Consider the following 23,099-nt stretch of genomic DNA (forward strand, 5'->3'; position numbering starts at 1 on the left):
GTGCAAATTTAGGGCCAGAAAATGTCCTTACTGAAATCTGTGGGAATTTTAATTTGTTTTCTGTGCAATAGACACCCATAATAACGGGGATGCCACTTTGCTGCCGAGAGTGAAGAAAAGAGTCAACAGAGAGGGAGGGAGAGAGAGGCATTGTTTTATCTCCTCATCCTTTTACTCTGTGTAACTCCAGCAACATCAAATGTTGCTATGGTGCTCTCTCAGGTGGCAGAGATGTGGCAGCTGGCTATGCACAGGTAGTAAACAGGAAAACCTTAGTGACTTTTCATGTTCTCCAACCTCCTTGTTCCCTCTCCTGTGTTTTGTTTGTGCTTCTCATTTCTGCCCACACTCTCCAGTAAGGGAGGAGAGGATGCTTAGAGCTCATCTTCTCTGGAGTGTCAGTGACCTGGCGGTGGTGACATCATTACTTCTGCGCTGTATAGTGTGAAACTCTCTGGAAGGGAGACTAAAAACTGCAAAGGGTTTTTCTTCACTGTGGCAGAGATGGATCCAGGAGATCCAGGAGGTTTGCATGGACTGCCTGTGAGTACTACATGAAAATGTATCTAACTAGGAAATGGGGAATTGCAATAAAATGCTATCTCCCAAGCAGTTTTATATTCTGCAAGAATGTAGTGCTGAGTGTAAGTTTAGATATGCCTAAAGGGATTGTATATACACTTTACACATGAAGTGTGTGATAAGTGAAATGTGCAGAACAGATTATTTGGTGATAATTTCATGAAAGAATGAAAGATGTAGTATGCATATAAAACCAAGATTTATTTAGTGATAGGGTGACTGAAAGCTACTTTGTGGGAAACTAAGTGAAGCAAAGCAATGAAAAACAAGAATTTGGGAGATGTTGGGGGAGATAATAATATGCACATTTATATAATAACTTCAAAAATTCGTGTTGTGTTAAATGAGAAAATTACCATAGAGCATGCTTGGTTAACTTTGCATTCAGGACTACCAGTGCATGTAATGGAAGGGGAGGTAGGGAGAGAAAGAAATCTGTAACTGGTACCTGTCAAGATTTTACTCGTATAGCTACCTGTGGGAACCAGAAATGTCTGAAATTAGGTTATGAGACAATTGCTTTGGATCAAGTTGACCCTATTTGTTTGCTTGTATGTCATTCCCCAGGCACTGGAGGGCTGGTGTCACTCTAATGAATGACTATGTAGAGAGCTCTGTGAAGGCTTTTAAGCTACAGCATTGAGCTGGAAATGGTGGTTAGTAACAGTTTTGGAAAATATATGGGCTATCTTAGTGAATGAGAAGTGAAAGTGAATGCCTTACATTTGGTATCAGAGTTCACGGGTGCTGCAGAATTGCCGTCCAGGCAGGGGCATGATGGTGGGGGTCAGTACTGGAGCAGCTTCACCCCAGAAGGGTTCGGAGAGTGGAGACGAGGAGGCAGAGATGGTCCGAGGGGGCGACTGAGAGCAACATAGGCGATTTGAATTATTTTAGTCATTGATTCCCTTTTGCAGCGTTACTGGTCAGTTGCACAGTCTTTTCATAATATACAGGTCAGCTAGCATTGTTAGCCATCCATGGGTCATATCCCCTCTAATCCCTGGTATTTTCCAAAGCATTTCTGTCCAGCCCTAGCCTTCTTGCCCTTGTACTACGCTGAGGATCCTTCTGTTCTGGCTCCGATCTGTTTCTTCCCTTTCTTCCCACACGTAGTTTTCTGCTTCCTTCCCCTGCCCAGCTTTCCTCCACAGCACATCCTTTCTTATATCTCAATCTATAATGCGATCCTTATTCCCACTCCTCAATCCCATTTCAAACTGCTGGTGTCTTCTCCTGTATGGTCTGTGTATGTGTAGGACAGAGAGACAGCGTTGGTGTGTGCTTCTGCACCAGCCCGTCAGGTAGGTATCCCACGCCTTGGGATAAAACCACTATCTTTAGCCACTCTCATTTGTTTATGGTCAGAGGAGGTCAGCGTGACTTAATCTGGTCTGCAGAGTGCACGTTTGTAGGTCATACCTACCCCCGGCTGACCTCTAATTTTGACTCTGTGCAGCTTTACGTGCTTGTGTGGAGAGAGACCCCAGGCCTGGCTTCTTCTTGGGCTTTTTGGCTTTGTTGTCTGTGATACTCGTGTGTTTCTCTCCCAGATTATAAACAACTACCTGGATGGGACGCAAGGAGGGCCCGTGGACAAGGCATCCCTGAGCGGCATGCATTTCAGGGACAGCAAGAGGAAGGTCGACTACGTGTTAGCCTACCACTACCGAAAACGCCTCACTCGGCACCTGCCCGGTGTGGGCTCACCGGAGTCGACGTGTGGATCTGCCTCCTCAGCCCTGGTTTCGAACGGAGGGACCGGGAAGAGCCGTGCTGAGCCGCGGCGGCAGGATGGTGGCCAGCATGCCCCCCAGGGGCCGCCGGGGGCGGAGGTGATCGAGCTCGGCCCGCTGGACACCCTGGAGGAGGAGAAGCGGCTGCAGCGGGAGGAGTACGAACGCAACCTGGTGGAAGCGGGGCTGGAGATAGAGAAAGACCCTGAGGTAAGAGGGGGAGAGTTGCTCCTCACACGCGGCGCTGGGTGCCCTGATGGGTAATGGCCGCTTCGGTGTCAGAGGTGGCTACATGGAGGATGTAACCATGGCCGGGCTGTGCTGGCAGGGCAGCCCGGTGGTGACTGGGTGCCCAGAGCATGGCTGCCCGCTCTCCCTGCCGGCGAGGCAAGGCGGGGAGGCCGGGAGCCTGGCTGTGGCCATGCGTTAGGGCCCGGCCCGGTCTGCTTTCATTCCTGCCCTGCATTAATGTTAGCTGAGGGGCAAATCACACCCATGCCGACTCTTAAAAATAAGAAAATATGCTGCTTTCCTTTCCTTTCTAACACAGCCCCGCTGACTGCCCCACTGTCGCTTCTGCGGCCGCAGCAAGTGTAGGATGTCCTGGAGGTATGTCTCACGGCCAGCTTGAGGAGCTAATCCTGCAGACAGCTTGTTCCTGCTGAACAGTAGTTCAGTACTGAACTTCCCTGGGTCAAATGCTGCCGCCGTGGCAACACCCAATTAGGGATCTGCAGAAATATGTTGTACAAGCTATTTTCGTACATGCCCAAAATATGGCGTGAAGCCAAAAAGAAGATGGCGGGGGTGTTTCTGTATTGCTTGGTTCTTATTGCATGGGAAATACGTGGTTGTTGTTGTTTAATGCACTATTGAGTAGCAATTTCCATCTTACTTCAGTAGAAAACTTACTTCTTTATCTAAATGTTCTTATGGCTTGCAGTGAACACACTTTTCTTACAAAAAATTGTGTTTACATTTTAATATTGGTAAAATGAGAAAAGCTCTCAAGTAATTTGCTGGAATACGAAGTGCTGTTAAGACATTTCATAGTTCCTCAGAATAACTCGGTGATTTTCGGTGTGACTCTTAGCTTTCTTCCCAGCCATACGTAAGCTTTGTGTCATTTTCTTTGTTCCACCTACAAAATGAACAGCTCCTATGCTGCAACAGGAGAACCTCCCAGGCTTTAATGTATTTATTCTCACCACATGTGCGTGATGTTGGAAAGTGCTATGGTCGTATCAGCTGGGAGCTGTGGTTAGGTTACTTGACTGCAGCCAGTCGGTCAATTGAGCACGGGTCTTCCAAATCCAATGTTGATGCACTAAGCGCTGTGCTATCCCTTTGGACCGCTTTGAAAGCCACAGATATTTATATCCGTTGAAGAGAAGTCCCCACTGGGTTCTAGTTTTAGGTGCTCTATTGTTTTTGACACCAAATTTAAGAAACTTAGGGCTTCTTTTCAGAGGTGCTGAGAACTTACAGCTCATATTGCTTTCAGTGCAACCAGTCAACACTTCCAAAATGTGGACCAAATTGCAAATTGCATCTGAAAATTTGAGTCTAGCTGACTTGGCATAGCGTACGCACGTTAAATCACTGGCAGGAATAGAAAGAAATAGAAAGGCCTTTTGACTCTTAACATTTTCCTTGCTTAGTTTGCTGAGTTGCAGGTGGCTATGGGTTGTATTTCACTGCACAGCCTGGCTGAGCCATCCTTGCACTGAACAGAAAAAAGTGATCTCAGATCCTGATTCTTTTATGCTAAGCATTGAGGTTAAGGTTCAATACTGCTAATACATGACTATCTTACTGCTATGATTTTTATAACCAAATTGCATAAGCGCCATGAGAACAGCTGTTTTCAGAGGCTTCTTTCAGTTCTGAATTTCATCAGAACCTGAAAAGTCTAGCAGGAGATTTGGATTTGATTATTCAACTCATTACTTACCCAAAGTCCAGCTGGATTCAAATTCTGGTTCGGACCCCTTCCAAGTGATGACGTGCGCTCTTAAATAATATACCAAGTAATAAATGATGTCATAGAGAGCTGATCAAGAAAAAGCTTTTTGTCATGGTTTTCCTCCTGAAGAGGAAAAGGCTTTTTGTAAATGAACTAGAAAGTTCTGAGGAAATTGTTTGGTGACCAATTCTTTTATGGGAAAAATTAATTGATTTTGAAAATTACAAAAAATGCAATCCCACCACTTCTCTCTCTGTATATGTGTATGTACATAGTCACTCCAGGTTCCACCCCCCCCCCCCCCCAACACACAAGCTGTCTAATCAAAAAGGGAGAGTGTTTTTCTCTCCAGAATCTCCTGAGAAACTAGAAGGGACTATGCATTATCCTTTTCCTTTCCTGCCCAAGACATGTGGCTTTTACTTCCTTTTCTTTTTCTTACTTGGCTGTTTTTTTTCTCCTGTTAGTTAAACTCCTGTTAAAACATGCTGAAGCTGCTGTCTTTGTTATCTTGCTGTGAATTTCATAGAACATGCTGATCAGGCACATGTGATGGGTACAGCTGGCCTTATATGTTGATTAAAATTGTGTGTTGAGCTGATATGAGAACTTCTGATTTTAGTCCTAGGAAAAATATGTGTCTATAGATTCATTAAAATCAGAACAGTCTTAATCACAGCATGCTAGATTCATTAAAATCAGAACAGTCTTAATCACAGCATGCTGTATTTTTGGTATATAACACAGTGGACTTTCAACTAGTACATTTCTAGTGGTTTATGCTGAACATGCATGTTTTGGTTTTTTTTTGTTTCAGTGCTAATATAACAAGTGGATCTTTTTCATATAGTATTATTGGAAGTTGAGACATATTCTCTAATACATATCTCACTCTTGCCATATGTTCTGAACCAGGTCCTAAGATGAGCCTGATCTCCTGCTTAGAGGGCTGGCTGCAGAGGTAACTCAGAACAGACCTCTGTGCTGCAGCTTCTGTATGAGGGATTCCACTTTTGGATCCTTGGATTAGAGCAGGCCTTGGTTTCTCCACCTTATGTCACCTACAGTGACGGTCATATACGGTCTGGCAAAGAAAAATATTTATTTAAGAACAATAGGATATCCTGAACACAATCTCTTTCCCAAAACAGCATCAGTTTTCACTTGAAGCAGTAGCAATAGAAAGGAAGAGGGCAAAAGGGTATCTGTTATGTCTATGGTCCTCAATGACCATCTCTGTGCTGTCCTTTCTAGGTGGCCTATAGTAGCTATACAGCTAAAAAAATTACCTTTGATAGGGCCTATGTAGTTCTGGTTCTTGTTAACCTCACTGCTTGAGCAAAAAAAAAAAAAATCAAACAAAAAAAAAGGAAATAAGCCATTGTCCTTTTTTTACTGATATTGTGGGAGTCATGAAGGCTATATTCACTGATTAATATAGCTGGTTCAGCATTTAATGACTTCTAAGGGCATCTGTTTTCTCGTGGCTGGAAAGTTGCTTAGTCTATGATCACGGTTAACCCTACTTTGTAAAGACTGTAAGCTTGATTAGCCTAAATGAACTAAGCACAGCATTTTTTGCATCGGCCTACTCAGTCTACTAACTTCACAGGATATTGGAGTTTCTCTAGAAGATGCTTTTGTAGGCTAAATTCTAAATTTTAGGGTTCATCTCTAGGAACACAGGATAACATTATGACAGTTTAAAGATCTTTATTTCTACAACTGTCTTTTTCAAAAAGTGGGATTTTCCATGATGTTAATATGTTTGTTAACATATGATGTTAATATGGCTGTTATATGCTGAATAACTAGGGACAAACACCTTTCTCATTTGTATTGCCAATTCATTGTGTAAAAGAATAGAGACAAGAAAATAAATTAAGGTATATAATTTGTATGTGGAGAGGGGAGTATTACTCTTTTTTGAATATGTGGAAAACAGGCAAAATTATGGTCTGTCTCCGTATCCACCCAGTTATTATTTGTCAATTAAGGAATTTTTGACTAATTTTCAACTTCCTGTAACTTTCTACCATTTGTTATTGCTGTCCTCCAGAGAAACTTTGTTCTCTCTTAATATGACCTTGGGTTTTTTTGTTTTCCTGTTTTTAAACAGAGATATTAATGTGCATGTCCAAGACAAAGTGCACAATGAAGGCACTGGGTATGAAGTTGAATGTTACAACTTTTTCCTCTCTAACGTGACATTGAGTACCCATAATGATGAGTGGTCGTACTGAGATTTTACAACCTTCTTATCATGCTCCCTGGTAAAGTCATATCTGATCCATAGCATGTATTCATGTGTTATAACAAATACTGCCACCCTCAACTTTCAATCTTGATGTTCCGTGTGTCAGAGACCGCAAGTGGCAGATCAGGTTTAAGGAGCTCTTTGGCTGGTTATCTTCTCTTCAAATCAAAACATTTGGGTGGTCCAGTGTAGCCTGTGCCCATGAAAACGACTGAATTAGCATAATTTAGGGTTATGTGGAAGTGATATTTGCTGGAAAGAATAAGACAGAATAAGAAACTCCCTATTCACATCTGATGACAGCAGCATAGCAAAACAGACTACTGTTTTGCATAGTTTGCTCTGAGTAAAAATAACGTTTGCACCTGTGACTGTTCTGTTTGACCAGTCTACGAAGTTACATAAAATAAGCCTGGTGTTGGCTCTTGCATGTGTATGTAGAATTAACTACCTTGTATTTTACAATATTACATAGTGACTAATATAGACCCCACTAATACAGATCCTGACTTATGCTAATCTGCATAGTGTTAAGCATTTGCGAGATTTACTTTCTCTGCTTCAAAATAACATAGTTAAAAGTACAGTAAAACTCTTCTTCCAAGATATCCATGCCAGAACCCAGATTCTTTGACATGTCTTTGTAAACTGTGAAGGAATGGCAGCAGGTCATGTTTACCTTTGTGAGCTAGCTGCCAAAGCCGTGACAGTCATCTCCAAATAAACCCTATTTAACACTAGTGGCAGAAGTCAAATTTTGCATTAGATACACAGAGAATTGCCTGAGATAGGGCCACCTTAAGGGTATCCTCAAATATTCCACCTTGATTCCCAAGAAAGGCAATAAATACCATTGACATTGCAGGCAATTCTTGGGGTTTAATTTTTTTCTTTTTTTTTTCGTCCTGGGGAAACTGATTGTTGTGTTTCACCTAATGTGGAGCATCAGTAGTTCACTTAAATTTGCATTGTACTGCTGCTTTAATGACTGCAAATGCAACATGTACTGTATTCAATCAGTATTATGTATGGCAAAGCATAATAGGAATAGAATAAGAAGACACTGGAGATGCACCTTGGCGTTCTGACAAAGTAGGATCATTTTCGAGCATATTGGAAATGAAATGTACTTTGCTAAATAGCCTTTAGGAGGTGAAAATATCTTTTAATGGGAAAATGATGACAATTTTAAAACCATATGTAAATTTCCTCCAAGAAGCTCATCTAACTTGAATTTTAGAGCTAGCATAGTTTTAAGGATGTCTTATTAAAGTCTGTTGGCTACATTACACTTTGAGGCAAGGAAGTCCTCAATGTATCAGTTTACACAGTACTGTTGATAACAATGCTACTGATGATGGTGGTTGTGACTGGATTTTTCTGCTTGATATTCCAAGGCATGTTTTTGAATTTTTGTGTTAAAAAATAAACCAGCCCACTCTCAAACCAACCAACCACCCCTGCACCAACCTGAACCAAAGCTTATGGTACTGCAGCTAGATTTTATCTATGGGATTAAATTGCACTGTTTTGTCACATTAAGGTGCTCCCCATTTGCCAGTGGGAGAAGGCTTTATCTTTTATCTTCTGTCAGCTGTAAAGGACAAGAGTAACTAAAATAATATCACGGTAAATTATTCAATGCAGAGGGGCTTTTTCTTTCTCTGTCTCCTCCTATCCCCACCACTAGCCGAGGATATTTCTGTTGAGCAGTGCCGTCCATGTTCTTGCTATATGAGTTGTTTTCTTGGATTTGCTATATTCCCTAACATCACATTTATGTCATACGTAGCTTATTTTAATGTTAATATTTTTCAGTGTGAAAAAGTGGAATTCCAATGGCCAAGAGTTTAATTTATTTGGATAGACTTTTTTTTCCTTGACAATTTTTTTTTTTGGTATAAAATATTTCAACTTTTAGTTACAAGGTTATGGATATTGCTTAATTTAGTAGTAAATAGCAGCCTGAAAAAATGATGTCTTTTTCCAAAATCCGTCAAAGTGATTTGCGGATAATTCCAAGAAAAGCAATCTCATGCCCTTAGTACATGTGAGACATCTTGCAGGTACTCAGTGTGAATGTTATAGTTGTCTCAAAATGTTCATTCATCTCAAGTGCAGAGGAAAGCTTAATAGCTAACATTAATTTTAAAAGGATAGGGAAATTTAATATGAGTCCAAGACCTTTATCCATGTTAATGAACTCCTCCTGAAGCCAATGAGAATGCGTGCAGAGTAACGCAGTATTGGAAGCAGGTTGGGGTCTTTTGTGCTCTAGGTCTTTGGACTTTGTATTTCACTCTCTCTTAGTACAGCACTCGGAACAAGGCAATACTTCTTTGGGGGCCTCTTAGTGTACCCATTATATAAATATTTGATGGTTATTTTTCAACGACTCTAGTTACAGAAGCATTAATTAGCTAAAACCTGTTCTTCTGTATGTTACTTATATGGGGCTGAAACGTAATACACAGCTTTTATAAAATTAAAGTTGAACAGGCAAGGCAAGGTTTTCAGTGATAGTGAAGTGAACATCATGAAAATATAGGAAAGTTAACTATTTAAGAGGAAATTATGTCTCCATTTTAGAGAGGATTTTGGAGTAGCCCCATGGACGTTAGGTGTGGTTCAATCAGTATTAAAATAATGATTGACGATACAGGTGGCTAGGTAGAATGGCTGTGCTGTCAAAGCTGAGAAGTCCATAATATGAATGCTGTTTTTTAATGATTGTGTTGTGACTTGAATAGATGAATGGGCAGACAGACTCACTCTGTGTATTTTAATTAACATCCAGACACTTAATGTTCAGCCATTAGGTACTTCAGTCAAAATGGCTTCCAAGGGATTTAGAGAAAATTGAGGAGATGTACAAAAATTGACCTGTATGTTATCAATAACATTTATAGAGCTCTTGGGCCAGCAATGATAAATCCCATCAATTGTCTGCAGGTAGGGAAATGGAGGCATCAATATCTTGAATTTCAGATAGTGGTAGATTTGGGGTGTGCATTCTGGTGATATTTACAATGGGAGCTGGGCAAGAAGCATCCTATTTTTACACATACTATTTTTACACAATGCTGTTTCTATCAGACTTGCCTGGAAGAAATGGCAAATAGCCTCTCGAATTCGTGTCCCCATTTCACTGTGTCCTGTGTTGAGTTCTGTTACCTGCTGGAGGAGCTACTTCCATTTCTACAAACTGCTAGACAGACAAGAAGCCCACAGAAATGCCTTATACATCTCTGCTAGGGCATAGCAGGGAGACAACCGGACACTTGTAGGATAGGGAATGAAAAGTAACAAAATCAGCTGCTTGGCTTGTTCACAGGTGAATCCATGAAAACATTTTTTAATTATCAGTGGTCTTGTTTGCAGCAGAAATTTTAATCTGCAAATTAAATCCATGGAGACAATTTGAAAAGCAATACAGGAAGCCTTGAGGGATGCTGCACTGCACTGGTGACGCTGCAGTAGCCAGAGTGCCTGCAGAGGAGACTTGGATGCTGAAGTAGTGATAATTTCTGTAATTTGTTTAGGCCAGTGCAGCTCCAATAGTAGTTTCACAAAATTAAAGTAGTAAAATATGAGATAGTTTGGGGATTTTGGTCCTGGGATTTGTTGCTTTTCTGACCTTTTAAAGGACAAAAAGCATGCTGCTGTTGATTGGGGTGAGGAAGCAGCTCTTACAGGTGCTGGGTGAGGACTGCCCCAACTGCAGTACCTGCTGCCTGATGCATCTCAACCCATTCTTTGCCAGAAGAAGAAATCCTGGATTTCAGAGTTTCTGTTGTAGGGGAAACGGGACCTTCTTTGCTTTGCTGTCTCCAGGCAATTGCCTACTTTGTCTATAGCAGCAAACAGCCCTACAGGTATCTCTGATACCAAGGAAGTGATCACTTCTGCATTCCTGCTGATTGAGTAGCTGACGTATGATTTGTTATTTTTGGGAGGAATTGCTTCTTAGTCAGGATTTCACACCTTATGCAAAGGAAAGCAGAGAGGTCTGTCTGAAACTCCTTTCCGTAAGTGAGAGACGCTGAGAATTCTACCTGGGAGTGGATGCAACACTTTAGATAAGTGCTCCCTGTTTTTAATATGTTCCTTTTATAAATATAAACATTCCTTTATATACTGTTTTATGTTATAAAAGACCTGAGCTAAGATGGTGCTTCACTGTTCTTCCCTTGTGCTTTTTGGCCTGTATGAAAGCAGATTAAAAAGCAGTTTCTGTCTGAAAACTCTGTAACTGACATACAGAAACTGAGAAACAAGGACAACAATGAGAAACAAATTCATTTTGCTTATGTTGATGGGAAAAATAGGGAATAGGGTTTGTCCTTGAGTCACTTCTTTCTCTATGGAAGAAAAGAGTGGGACACAACTTCCAGTGAGCAGAGATAGCATTCTCCTTCAGAGCCAGGGAGAGCAAACCAGAGGTGCCATGCCTTCTCACTACAGGACAAAAGAACAGTTTCAAGTGAACCAGTAAGCAGTTTCTTAAAAAGGGATCTTCCACCTCTGCTACTTCTGTTTTGGCCTCTAATGCAACTGGCTATGGAAAAGCCTTGACTATCCAGAGCTTCTGGATTGTCATAGTAAGCATCAGTCCAGAGTTATTTTTTTCTCAGCTCACAAATCAGAGCAAAATCCAGTCCATTTTTATGGAAGTGACAATGAATACTCTTGAACGGTTTAGCTGGGGGCAAGGATAGAGAAGCTGTTAGAAATTAAAACTGGAATGTCAGAGAGAGAGAGAGAGAGAAGAAGAATAAAAAAACCCTGCAAGAACATGAAAAAGAAAGAAAAATCCTCTCAACCAAGCAACCAATGATACAGTGCCACCTGTGCCAAGGGAATGCCGTAAAGTGGCATTCAGCAACTTCTGCCATCTCAGATTCAGGAATAGATTCCAGCAGAGAAAAGACTAGGGGCTATCTGACCATGGAAATTAACTTTGAAGAAGGATAGGACTGTCTTATAGGGAAAAAAACAACTGTTCGTGTATGTGCAGAGTGAGGGGGTGGAATTTGCTACCCTTTAGCAGATCCAGGGAAAGGTAATGTAAATAATGACTCAGGCTTGTGGGATTGTTTTTATATGTTTTGGACTCTTTTAAGGTCTTCTTCCTTTGCTGATGACTCTAATGGTTGTCCAAATTTAAGTTATTAAAGGTCTGTTGCTCGTGACATTATGACTAGACAGGCAAGCATATTTCTCCAGGAAAAGAGCCACTATAGGGAAGGAATTATTCCCTTCCAGATGCACAAACCTTTTTATGGTGTTACATTTTAAAATGTTATATTGTACATGAAAGGAAGGCATTTTAGAATGAAAACTGTATTCATGTTCAAGCTGTTAAGTATGGATAGTGAAAGTGTCTTTTAAAGGAAAAAAAAAGTCATTTTCCCTTAGAAATCAGAGTATCCTCTTCAACACAAACTGTTTCTTAAATCCTTTGTAGACCTAAGTTCTAGGTAGGTGCTGAGCTCCATTCACTCAGTAGTAGTTTGTGTGGATGAGCACAGATTTAGTGGTGGAAAGCTGCCATAGATGGAAAGATTAGTTAACTGTCCCACTTTTACTGCAAGACAACAAGAATCTGAAAAAAGAAGAAAAAAAAAAAATATAAAAAGGTGGAGGGAGACGTGAAGAGCATGGTTCACTGCTCTATGTGCTGGGTCTGTATGGGAGTTGACGACGAGTCCAGTTTTTTTTTAAATTTGGACTGTGCTGATGGTGACTAGGGTCATCTATAGCTTCTGTAGGTTGGGGATGCTCTGTTATTTTCCAGCTGTCAAAGGATCTGTTTTGGCCACTGGAAATATCAGAAATACAACTCTTATGTAGTTGAACTCTTCTCCAGTTTTCCTGTCTATTTCAAGTATGGCACAAAGTTACTGTGCAAATTCCATGCTATCTGAGGACGACTCCTATTTGTGTCACCAGAGGTAACACTATGGAACCAAATGGTATTTCACTTCTTAAATTTTTCAGTGAAAAGGAGTGAGGGTTGGTCTGCATGATCCGATTTTAATGAATGGTTTTGCAGAGTGGTAACATCATTCAAGGAGAAACAGGAGAAATCTGAAACTGTGAAAGGTTTTTGAAAGCCTGAAGTATTTTACTTTAATGTAAGGATGAGTATGTTTGATGTTACCTAAATGGCAGCTTCTGAATGTTGTTCCTAATTTCAAAAGTGTTGAGCATCTAGTTGCTCTTAGCAGTGGGAACTGTTGGATGTATAGTACTTGGGAACACTGCAGCACTTCATGTTTTTAAAAATAGTTTCAAGAGGCTGCCTTTTCAGTCTGGTAGCAGTTGCATTTATGTTTTCCATATTTAAGAACAAATAGAAAAAAATCAATATACTGTCATAATTCATAGCCATCATGATGGCACCTGCATTGTTACAACATTATGATGCATTCACGCAACTGCTCACAGAAGTTCCTCTCTCCCTTCCACAATGACCGGCAGGTCTATATAGGTAGAGGTAGGACCCATGCGGTTCTGCAAGAACCAAGGTCACTTCCCTCTCTCCAGTGTGGTCTAGGCTCCAAGGCTGCATACTGTAGCAGACTGTCCCTCAAAGGGGCTTAGCATGATAAGCATCTAACATACCACAGGTTGGGACTTCTGGAAAAGAAAAGACCCTCAGCTATAGCTTAGTCAAACTGAGATTGGTTCCGTGTATTAACCATGGTTCTGCCAATACCTACGTCCTGAAAAAAAGGAAACTGTGGTACATAAGGCGTACAGGAGGTTGTAATCAGATTGATTTCATCTAGAAGTTGCTTTGCCATTCATCGTAAGATCTTTTAAATTGTAGGACAAGGCAAATCATTCCAAACTGTATCACATATTTGTTTCTGTTGTTCCAGATCGGCAATTACTTTTGCCTGAATAGAGCAACTAGGAAAAAAAATTTAGCAGAGTGGCATCAGGCTGTACAATTCCCATTAACGTTAATGGGAGTTAGGTGACTAAATCCCCATGCACAGCACGGAAAATTTACCCTTTGGGGTGAATTCTCTTCTTGATACATAGGGCTGATAACTGTGTGCACACTAGTAAGTCTCCCTTATGTATACAGGTATGTGCTCATGGTGATTGGCCCAAGAAATATTTATGGAAGAGCTAGATTTTGATTTCTGTGCAGTTATTTCAGGTTAGCATTAATGTAACAAGGATTTAATGACCAGAAACAAAACAGTTGGACAAAATATTTTTAAAAGCTGTATAGACTTTTATTTGTTGGGTTTTTGTGGGGCTTATTTTCTTTTCTTTTTTTTTTTTTTTTTTTTTTAATAGAAATGGTAGATATGTTTGCTTTAGCTCCATACTCAAGCTCTATCATCTAGGAATTAATTCATCAGTGCTGGCTTCTCTCTTCAATTCCTTGATCTCTGTAATCATTTTAGAGCATTATTGAATTCACTAAAAGAATTGAGACCGATACGTTTAAGGAAGTTCTTCAAGTGGAATTAGGTAGATGACCTTGGAATTTCATAAGATGTGTAGCAGTAAAGCAAATGATAAAGTGTATTTGAGAGAGAATGAGCTACTGGTAGTTAGAGGAAAAAAATGAAGCTATGTAGACCGATATTCCTTTTTATCTTTGGAAACAGCAATCTTTCTAGAAGGAACACAAAGACACCACTTAGAAGCATTCTCTTGAAATTGTGGAGGTGGCCATTACTTTCTGTAGGCTAGTGTCAACACTGAGTACTCTGGAAGAATAACCCATCTTTCTTTTAAGAGAAAGATTGTCTCTTAAACATTTACACATGTTCAGCTGCCACCAAACCCTGTTAGGTAATCAAGACAAGGTAGAGTCCTAAAGATTGTGTACCTAAGGAAGGTCATTGGAAAGCTACTGCATCCTTTCATTGTCCACACTCTGGATAGTGGGACCTAATTCTTTGTTACGTAGGCAGTACTTTCAGGCTTTTGCAGGACAGGTCAATGTGCTGCGGTGCTCTGTACCTCTGGCAAGCCTGCTTGCTTGCCACAGGTCTCTGCGAGTTCACTGGATAATGTTCACTCTCTACCTCTAGTGGCACCGCTCAGCTTTCACAGGTCAATGCATGGTAACTGCTTCACCTCACCAGTGCTTGACCTGGTCACCTATCTCTGGCCTCTGTGTATTCACCACTGTACCTTCACACCACTCTTCAGCAGGACCGTCTCCTATCCACCACAGGCCACTGCCCTGTCCAGGATTCTCCATTTCTGTCCATGATGCTCTTTCATCTTCATATCCTATACCTGTAGCAATCCTGTGACTCCTCAGTATGACTGTGTATTTTTTTTGGTCTATGTGAAGTCAGTCCTTTATCCTTCCCTGCTGTCCATCAGTTATGATCAGCCACAGGCCTACATGAATTCATCATGTCCAAGACATCTGCTTGCCTGTGAAAGTCTGGGGACTGTTGCTTAGGCAAGGACTTTGTACTTCACAACTGCTTGTCTCTAAAAGACTTCTGTGCAAAGTTTTGTTTCTCCCTTATTCTCTTCTGTTTTAAAGTGGCACCATCCTTAAGAAACTGCTCACCCAAAGCTGGCAAAGCTCGGCTTCAGTTAGGCACCAAAGTTTGCTCATTAGAGGACTTGCATTACTTTTAAACTGATGTGTTGCAGGAGGCATTTGAGAGCACCATGGTAACGGCGTAAGTCACAGCTCGCACCACAAGGGATCCCAGTTTGTTTTTCACCTGTGAGCCACGGTTCACAAGTGACTCTCCTGGAAAGTATTTGTTGGTTTAGGGGCATTGCGTCACATCTGGCCACCAACTGGCAAGTACTTCACAGAAAAGTCAGCATGAAGAATGTTTTTAAATGCTCCAAGATCCAGCTGTAAATTGTTGTTAATTTCCAGATCTTCATAATGCTCTACTAGCATTATCAGACTCACTCCCTGGCAGGAAAAAACCCACATATTGGGAGACCTGCTGGATTATGTTATTAAAGACAGCTCATCTCAGTATTAAAAAGTAGGTGTAGTTTATAATATAATGATTGGTAACCCTCCTGATATCAGTATAGCTATTCTGTAGTAATGTACTGTGGTCTTTGTAATTAATTCTCAATTTCCATTATTTCATAAAAGATGTAAATGTAATTATAATGTAAAACCAATTTTGTTAATCTTGTAGAATTTTAAGTACCACAAAAGACTAACAAACAGGTAGCTCTAAAATGTATTCCTTCACTTCTATGTGTCAGTGGTAATTATCAAAGAAAATAATTGCCCTATAATTACGGAGCACTCCAGTGTAATTAAAATGACAATAAGAACTGTAGCCAAGGGACTATATATCAAAAGCTGTATAGTTTAAGCTGCATTTGTATAAGCCAAATCCAGGAAGTGAGGCAATGGACATCATCCTGTTACCTGGACCCTTGAAAACAGATGGGAAGGTGGAAGAAATGCAAGAGTGAGAAGGCCATTTCCTTAGTACAAATCCAAGTGCTCTTTCAAGTAGAACAGGACAGGGTAAATTTATATTGCCTAATACTCTCCATTTCTGAGGTGAGTGCCTATATTAGCATATGTGCTCATATAAATGGGTAGTACCTTTGAAGAACAAAGCTCGTCCTGGCTCTCAGCTGCCTGCCCAGCCCCATCACCTCATACGGAGGAATGGCAGGGGCTTGAGGAGTTGCTGTTACCTCCTGCATGTGAACCGCTCCTGCAGCTTCCCCCCTTTTGGTTCCCTAAAGTAGCAGGACTTGTCTTCTGGCTCTCTCTCCTACCAAGTGAATGGCTCGTGAGGCCATGAAAACTGTCTGCTAGGCTCAAAATCTGGCAAGATTCATACCCATGTCAATACCAAAACTGCTGTCAAATGTCAGACTTTTAGAAGGAATAGAATACGACTCCCATGCCATTAAATACATAAGGATAGAGACAGGAATAAAACATAACTAGCCAAAAGCTATCATGGGTCTGAAGGTATTGGTGGGGACAGGACCTCCTGTCCCTGTCTTCCCTTGGCATACTGTCTGAGCTCCTTACAGTTCTGGTTTCCAGTTGTCATGTCCTTTATTGTTGAAATGTATTCTTCAAAACGACAGAAAAGTGGAGGTGAGAATTAGGTGATGCTAACTCTTTTCACTGGCAAACAGGTTTTCAAACATATAAATGCATTCATGTGAAAGGGAATGAGAATGAAAAATGGAAAGTTGTCTCTTAGCAGCATGTCTGTATTAATTTTACAGTTAATTCTCACAACTGAAAACCCTCTGTGCAGGTATGCTTCCCACAGCTTCTGTTCTTCACACGGTATTTTTTTTACCTGCACACACCCTCTGTACTTCTTCAGCTTTTCTTCCTCTCAACGAATTTGTGTCTTTATTCTGCCACTTGCCTGTAACAGTAACAGCTGTATTTATTATAGACTGCTTTTTATAAATTATAAAAGTTCAGTTGTTAATCATAAAATAAATACCAATTAAATTATTTATAATTTTATAGTTATTAAATGTTGTTTACCAGTCTGTTCTGTTCAGTTGATGGCAAAAGGTGCACTACTTCTGTAAATTTAATATTACTTTTCTCTAAAAAGCTGGGTTGCAAATATATTATGATTAGACATCGATGTATGCCTGTTAGGGACAGGCAGGCAAAGTGTACTGGAGTGAGATTTTAATGGAAAATACATTTATGATTGATCAAAAGTATTTTGGGATTCATCCCAATTCAATGATTAATTTGAGAGAGAAAACCTCAAAGTTTCAGAAAAACACACAGTTTGCTTTATCCTTTTTTATAAACTGCATTTCTGGTCTGTTTCAAAATGCTGTTTCAAGAGGAGATTTGCTTAAATGTTGTTCAAAACCAGATGTTTAAAAAATTAAAAGACAAAAGAAAAAAAAAATCAGACATTAAATTTGAGTCAAACAAAAGTTTTTCTTCTTGCTGTTAGTTTCATTTTTACAAGCATCTGAAATCACAGGGCAGGCTGATCCGAGTTAGGGATTCTGTGAATCTGCCCTCTTCTTTTCTGCCCTGAGCAGTGTGTCTTGCACATTCCTCTGTCTTGCAGTGCTGCCAGGAGTCGATCACTCAAGCTGTGGATCCAGTTGAAAATTAATCGCTCTTTAAAACTAGGATTTAGTTTTCAGGGAACTGATGTGGCTAAAGGATCTCACTATCCAGTTATATAAATGTGACTACTGGCTCAAGGGGGTGGAGGGGTGGGTGTGTGGCCACATGGCTAGGGGCAGGGAGGAATTTGGGACCACAACCTCCATAACTCACACCAGCCTGACTTAATGTGAGGTGGCAACCTACCAACTGCCAGCATGAGTTGTGAGCCTGCCAGGTGAGGTGCTCGGGTGGATCAGAGAGAAGGGACCAGTGATATTTCAGGCAGCTAAATTTCCCGGGAGGCTGCCTTAGAGAATAACAAAACATGATCTGGGGATGCTCCTGCTCAGGACTCACTCTTGGTGCTGCTCTCTGTATTCGCATACTGCTCTGTGGGAAGGCCAAAGGCGGCTCTTTCCTTTGGTGGGGCCAGGGGGAGAAGGTTTGAACGTCAAGGCAGTCTCCCTGGTGGGTCAAAGCTCAAGCAGGGGTTTCCAATTTGAGTATATATATATAAAACTCTGTGTATGTATACTGTGCATGTGTATATATATAACTCGATATTAACGAGTGGACTTAAAGGGAATTAAGGCACTTTTTAGACTTTCAGAGTTATATAAACTTGCGTATGTGTGTTTGTTCTTCTAGTCAAAAGGAAGCATTGCAATTAGTTGTATTTTTTTTTGTAAACCTTCTCTATAAATATTTGGAAAGAGCTAACACATGTTGCAAATATTTAGTTAACGGTCTTTGTTGAAACGAAATTTAAGAAAGCTCTAAAATCATAATATCCTACCAGTATTAAGAGGTCATTTTGTGTATGTGTGAATGTTCCAGTTGAAGCCTGTTTCAGCCAAAACATCTGTTCAGTTATCTGTGATTGATGTCTGAATTTTTTGGCAAAAGCCCCACTCAATATTTTTAATAGTGAATGATAAAGTTATATTTTTAATGTTTTAACATCATGTGCAGAAGTTATATAACCAGATCTGGATCTATGTGGTTACTGCTATTTATATTACTGTTAGGGTGTACGACAGATGAGAATCCAGTGTGTTCTGAATAAACACAGACGAAAAAGATGGATCCTGTATTACCAAGATTATCATTTGAGTCTAAGGAAATAGAACAGAGTAGCCAAGATAAATTGCAGTGGGAGTACAAAGAATCAGTAATATGTGCTATCCTCTCAAACTTGTGTAAATGAGATCTCTGTCTGACCAAAGAACTTTATGGTTAAAGATATTACAATGCATTTAAATTATCCTTGACCACAAATGCAGTATTTGTGTAATATAAATGCCAGTAAGGATATGTAGTAATGGAAGGCAAAGACACAATTTTCGGTATTGTTTCTCTAGTAAGCCAAAATATGCAGTAAATTTATTGTGATGCCTTAATCTGCTCATTTCTTATTGTTTGCCAATTACTGCTTAAATCTGCTAATTTTTTTGTGCTTGTTTGTTTTTCTTGCTCCCAGTTTTGCAGAATAAGTCTGAGTCTCTCATCTCAGAATACTCTCCCTACTGCATGCCAAGAACAAAAAGCATCTTGTGATCAGTACTAAACAGATAGATCTGGTGATGTCCCCTGCAAATGGACCAGAGTTTTGCTTGGGACAGCTATGTTTACTAAAGACTACCAAAACAACTAAAAAAAAAAAACAGGCAAAAAAAAACCAAACGCTTTTTTCTTTTGATCTCAATCCTGATACATTCTTTCTGATAAACTTAATGATATCGCTTGACGTGTGGTCACCTCTGAACCGTTCATATACGTTAACACTTATCCAGCGATGATAAGGACATGTGAAGACAGTGAATGCTGTAGCAGTTTCTGTTATGAGACCGTGTCCTAAGGTTCTTTCTCAAGAAAGGAGTCACTGAAGTCCTTAGGAGCACACCTTACTGAGGCACTCAAAATGTAGCATAATATGAGTTTTTGCTACAGGAATGACTTCCTGTATGTTCCGTTTGTGAATGCTCTTAAAGTGCCCACTTAAGATGCAAGCTTAAGTGTGTGACTCTATCAGGGCTTTAAAAATGATGGCTAGATTCTGCAGGCCTTAATAACACTAGTATAAAGAGATTTTTTTGCCCCACTGATTTCAGAAAGCTTTGACTTAGCGCTTATGAGTAGCTATCATGATGTATAGAAGGAAATACATTGGAGAGTAAATGCATTACAGGACATGTCTAAGGATTGCAGTGCCTAACCTACAGGAAAGATTTGGCTTGGGCATCCTTAACCTTTGAGCAACAAGCAGACCTCGCAGAACTCTCCTGAGAGTAGCTGGCTTTTGCTATGCAAGATTTGGGTATTCTGTTGCTGAACATATCTTCCCATTATTAAGTCACAGCCTGGCATAGTGTGTATGTCACATTTGTCACATTGCCTCCCTTTTCTGAACTTTTAATGTTTATCAGAAAATAATAGTACTTGCTAATACTATTCAGTATGGCAGAAATACAGGAAAAATATGACAGAAACATGCTGAAGCAAAGGTACAAAAATGTTCAATGTGATGCAATATATACATATATTTTAAAAAGGCTGTCTAGCCAGAGGTACTATGTGATTTTCCTTGAGCGTGCTGATGTAAAACAAGCAAAAAGATTTATGAAAATGACAAAATGAGGAGTACTTCTAATGAGGCATAAAATGGATTTTAAGATGTGGATGAAGGTACTTACTGCTATCAGTGTATAGCACCATATTTATTACAAAAATCTGGTAGTGATTTCCTGTAAATTTCAGTTTGTGTGATACCACCACGTTTGGAATAACAAATTTTACATTTTTGCTTTGCTAATTCATTTCCCTCAAGGCACAAAAAACTTTGGCATTCTATCAGGTCAATATTCATATCCTACATCCTATCTGCTAAGTATCTTTTTCATAGTTGGAAGTTAATGGCCCACCTGACCCTTACATCTCTAGAAGTGATTTGTTCAGCTTTCTACATAAATCTTCCTGTTTCAATGTCAACCCCAAAATAAAATCTTACTAAAATATGTTTTTGTTGAATGCTGTTGTGAAATGTATTGGAGAACCTACAACTTTATAATGTGTCAAGCTTTACCAAACATCGTTATAGTAACAACATTTGCTGACAGTTTATTCTTAGAATTGTAATAGAAACTGAAACTCACATTTCAGTTACAATGATTTGGCAACTGATTTTTTTTTTTTTTTTTTTACCTGACAGATGGCTGGTCAAATAAGCAATATAGCTGATGGCTAACCCCTCTTTAATTTTTGTGTTACAAAGGAGCAAATCGGCACTTGTAAATCCTGACTGGCTGCCTTTTTCTTTTTTCTGCAGAGTGACTCTAAATTTATGGTGATGGAGATGAAAGCTAAATCTAGCCTACATATGTTATGGCATATACTGAGCAGTACTGCTAGGATGGATGAACGCAGTATGTGTTGTAATAGGTTTTCTACTGATATCTACTGAGGGATTGTCTTTTGGACCATAATTTTTGGGGAGCTGAGATTAGCAGTAGAGATCGGAGAGATATGTGATATGATGACAAGAGTGTATTGAGGGCTGATTTTAAAAACTGTTTATAATTCAGCACGTTTTACAGAGATCACTAGAAAGTGCTGGCTAATTAAAATTTCTGAAAATCTAATATTGTCCATTTACTGGCTGATTTCAGTAGTGATTGTTATGCCCCTATGGGAAGATATTATTTTCAGCCTAGGTACCACATTAGCTGAGAGAGCTGGGTCTCTTAGAGCTCCAGAAATATGAACAAGGTATTTCTTGGACACTGATTCCCAGCCTGTTTGCCAAGCTTCTCATGTTAGGCTCAGCTGCAATGTTTTAAGCAATTATTTTTCTTTGCTTGATGATTTGCTCAGATTGCAGGGCTGCTGCTGCTGTTGCTGCCTTCTAATGATCTGCAGAGCCTGCAAGCATGCAGCAGAGCTTATCAGCTTGGCCTCCACACTTCATCTGAAGCATGCTTGTCCCTCACTGGCTGGGAACTGCTTCTCTAGGAAGTCCTTGGATACAAGGAACTAGTCCCAGAGTCAGTGTGGCTCTTTTATACCCCTGCTGATGATGGGCGGTTGGAAATGCAGTCTGGTTCCTTGCATTATGTGTGTTTTGTAGAAGAAAAAGACACGTTCCTACCTGAATTTAGTTGTCTTGTTTGCTGAAGAAGTACAAGAAATGCCATTGTACTCTTTTGCAATCTGTCTTTGCTCTTCCCCACACCTGGCTGTACAACCTAAAATGAAAAGCACCAGGACTGTAAATACAACATAACAATAGTCAAAAACATATCATTGTTGCAACTAACCACAGTCAAGTACTATAGTCTGGAGATGGGCTGAACTCCTTTAGAGAACACATGCTTTGAAGAAGTTTAAATTGTAATATTGTCAACATAGGAAAGGTTATTTTTTATACTCAATGTTGTGATTTTTTAGTGCCAAAATGTAGGAAAGAGAGATATACTCATAGTGACCTGTTCCAGCACCCACTTTCCCCATCTGTCCTGGTTTTGGCTGGCATAGAGTTTTCTTTCTAGTAGCTGGTATAGTGCTGTGTTTTAGATTTAGGATGAGAATAATGTTGATAACACAGGGATGTTTTAGTTACTGCTGAGCAGTGCTTACACAGCGTCAAGACCTTTTCTGCCTCTCACACCACCCCACCAGCGAGTAGGCTGGGGATGCACAAGAAGTTGGGAGGGGACATGGCTGGGACAGCTGACTCCAACTGACCAACGGGACATTCCATATCAGATGACATTGTGCTCAGCATATCAACTAGGGGAAAAGCTGGCCGGGGGTCTGCTGCTCAGGAACTGGCTGGGCATCGGTCAGCAGGTGGTGAGCAATTGCATTATGCATCACTTGCTTTGTATATTCTTTTATCATTATTATTATTTTCCCTTTCTTTTCTGTCCTATTAAATTGTCTTTATCTCAACCCACGAGTTTTACCTTGCCTCCATCCCACTGCGGGGGGAGTGAGTGAACGGCTGTGTGGTGTTTAGTTGCCTGCCACGTTAAATCATGACACCATCTAAAGTTAAATCCCATGTTTTCTAATAGACAATAGCTCACTAGTCTTTGTAGCCTTCAAATCACTTTTTGAGCATTGATGTACCTTGACTCACCCAGTCTGAGATCTTTTGGTTCAAAAGAGAAATGACTTTCTGAAGCAGGCATGGAGTATGCTGTACTTCAGTCTTGCTCCTGCTTATTCCTGTTGACTGCTACTGAGAACAGAACAATTTCCCTTGTACTATGTAAGAAGAGAAGTGTTTTTTTTCTCAAGGAACCAGAGTATTAAGACACATAACAAAACAGCATCATTAGCTTTCCTTTGGTTGATTGGTGAAGATGAAAGTATTTCTGGCCCTTAAGTCTCAACAATAAAATAAATTTAAATTCTTTTCCTTATGTCAATTTTTGTCTGGATTCGTTCTTCCTTCAGTCA

The 23,099-nt window shown here is 40.1% G+C and overlaps 1 protein-coding gene across 1 annotated transcript in view; it reads left to right on the forward strand.

Moving 5' to 3' along the window:
* Positions 1-2,198: 2,198 nt before the first annotated feature.
* ANO2 (anoctamin 2) overlaps positions 2,199-23,099 on the forward strand; it is a 181,565-nt gene continuing 160,664 nt past the window's right edge. The window contains exon 1 of the mRNA XM_075162780.1: positions 2,199-2,528. Within this exon, the coding sequence (XP_075018881.1) occupies positions 2,199-2,528 (330 nt within the window). The remainder of the gene's footprint in view (positions 2,529-23,099) is intronic.

This window comes from Calonectris borealis, chromosome 1, assembly GCF_964195595.1.
Source record: "Calonectris borealis chromosome 1, bCalBor7.hap1.2, whole genome shotgun sequence".
Lineage (NCBI taxonomy): Eukaryota > Metazoa > Chordata > Aves > Procellariiformes > Procellariidae > Calonectris > Calonectris borealis.